The 1,054-nt window shown below is 64.2% G+C and overlaps 1 protein-coding gene across 1 annotated transcript in view; it reads left to right on the top strand.

Annotated features, from left to right (window-relative positions):
• LOC104078283 (ribosome biogenesis protein bop1 {ECO:0000255|HAMAP-Rule:MF_03027}-like) overlaps positions 1-1,054 on the top strand; it is a gene marked incomplete at its 5' end in the record, with an annotated part of 2,555 nt that overhangs the window by 288 nt on the left and 1,213 nt on the right. Inside the window, 2 exons of the mRNA XM_009579849.1 lie at positions 327-507; positions 627-952. Of these exons, the coding sequence (XP_009578144.1) occupies positions 327-507; positions 627-952 (507 nt within the window). The remainder of the gene's footprint in view (positions 1-326; positions 508-626; positions 953-1,054) is intronic.

The raw sequence follows: 1,054 nt of genomic DNA, 5'->3' as shown, positions 1-1,054 counted from the left end.
GAGGATGGCCCTGCTGCAGTGTGCAAAGCCACCTTTGCTCACTGTGACCCTGCCTCCCGCTTCGTTTGGTGGCCATCATTCTTCTGTGGAGGAACCAGTCAGTCCCCAGCATCCTCCCTGGGGCATTCAGGCTATGACAGATCTGCCCTGTATTCTCCCTCTTCTCTCTTTGCTGGCCTACGGAAGGGCCTGACTGCTCACCCAGTCCCACGCGTCCCTCCCCGTGGCCCTGGCCCTGTGCTGGGGCTGTCCCGTGGCGGCACAGGGCTTGCAGAGGGGTTTCTTCTCCGCGGTACCCTGACCCATGCACTCGTCCCCCACTGCAGGGAGCAGTTGGTGCTGCTGGTGAACCCCTGCCTCGGGGACAAGCTGCTCTACGGGGCCACCGACCAGCTGCTCGAGTCCTATGTGGAGCCGGAGGAGGAGCGGGTCCAGCCCGTGCAGTGGGTGACGGCCACCGTGGAGGAGCACAGCAAAGGCGTCCGGGTGCTCGTCCAGCACAGCAAGGTAGGGACGGGGAGGCCCCGCGGGAGCCAGGCTGGCCGGGGGGCTGCTCCCTGGGGAGGCGTGGGGCAGTCCCGCTGATGGCTCTGACCCGTGGCTGTCCCCCTCCCCGCTTTCCGCAGGCCGTGAAGCAAGTGACCTGGCACGGAAAAGGCGACTACTTCGCCAGCGTCGTCTCTGACAACAGCAACATGCAAGTGCTGATTCACCAGACCAGCAAGCGCTGGAGCCAGAACCCCTTCCGCAAGAGCAAGGGGCTGGTGCAGTGTGTGCTCTTCCACCCCATCCGGCCCTACTTCTTTGTGGCCACCCAGCGCTACGTCCGCGTCTACAACCTCCTCAAGCAGGAGCTCACCAAGAAGCTGATGACGAACTGCAAATGGGTGTCCAGCATGGCCATCCACCCTGGAGGTACGTGGCCTGTGTGCCCCTCAAGGAGCTGCCAGGTCTTGTAAGCTGGTACAGAGTGTCCTGCTCAGGCAGGCTGCTTGGGGTGCAGGCAGGGCTCTGGGTGCTGGCAGGGCACTGTGGGGTTCGCTGGCAACCCCAG

The sequence above is a fragment of the Fulmarus glacialis genome, unplaced genomic scaffold (assembly GCF_000690835.1).
Source record: "Fulmarus glacialis isolate BGI_N327 unplaced genomic scaffold, ASM69083v1 scaffold26716, whole genome shotgun sequence".
Lineage (NCBI taxonomy): Eukaryota > Metazoa > Chordata > Aves > Procellariiformes > Procellariidae > Fulmarus > Fulmarus glacialis.
This window is presented reverse-complemented; position numbering and strand designations above follow the sequence as displayed.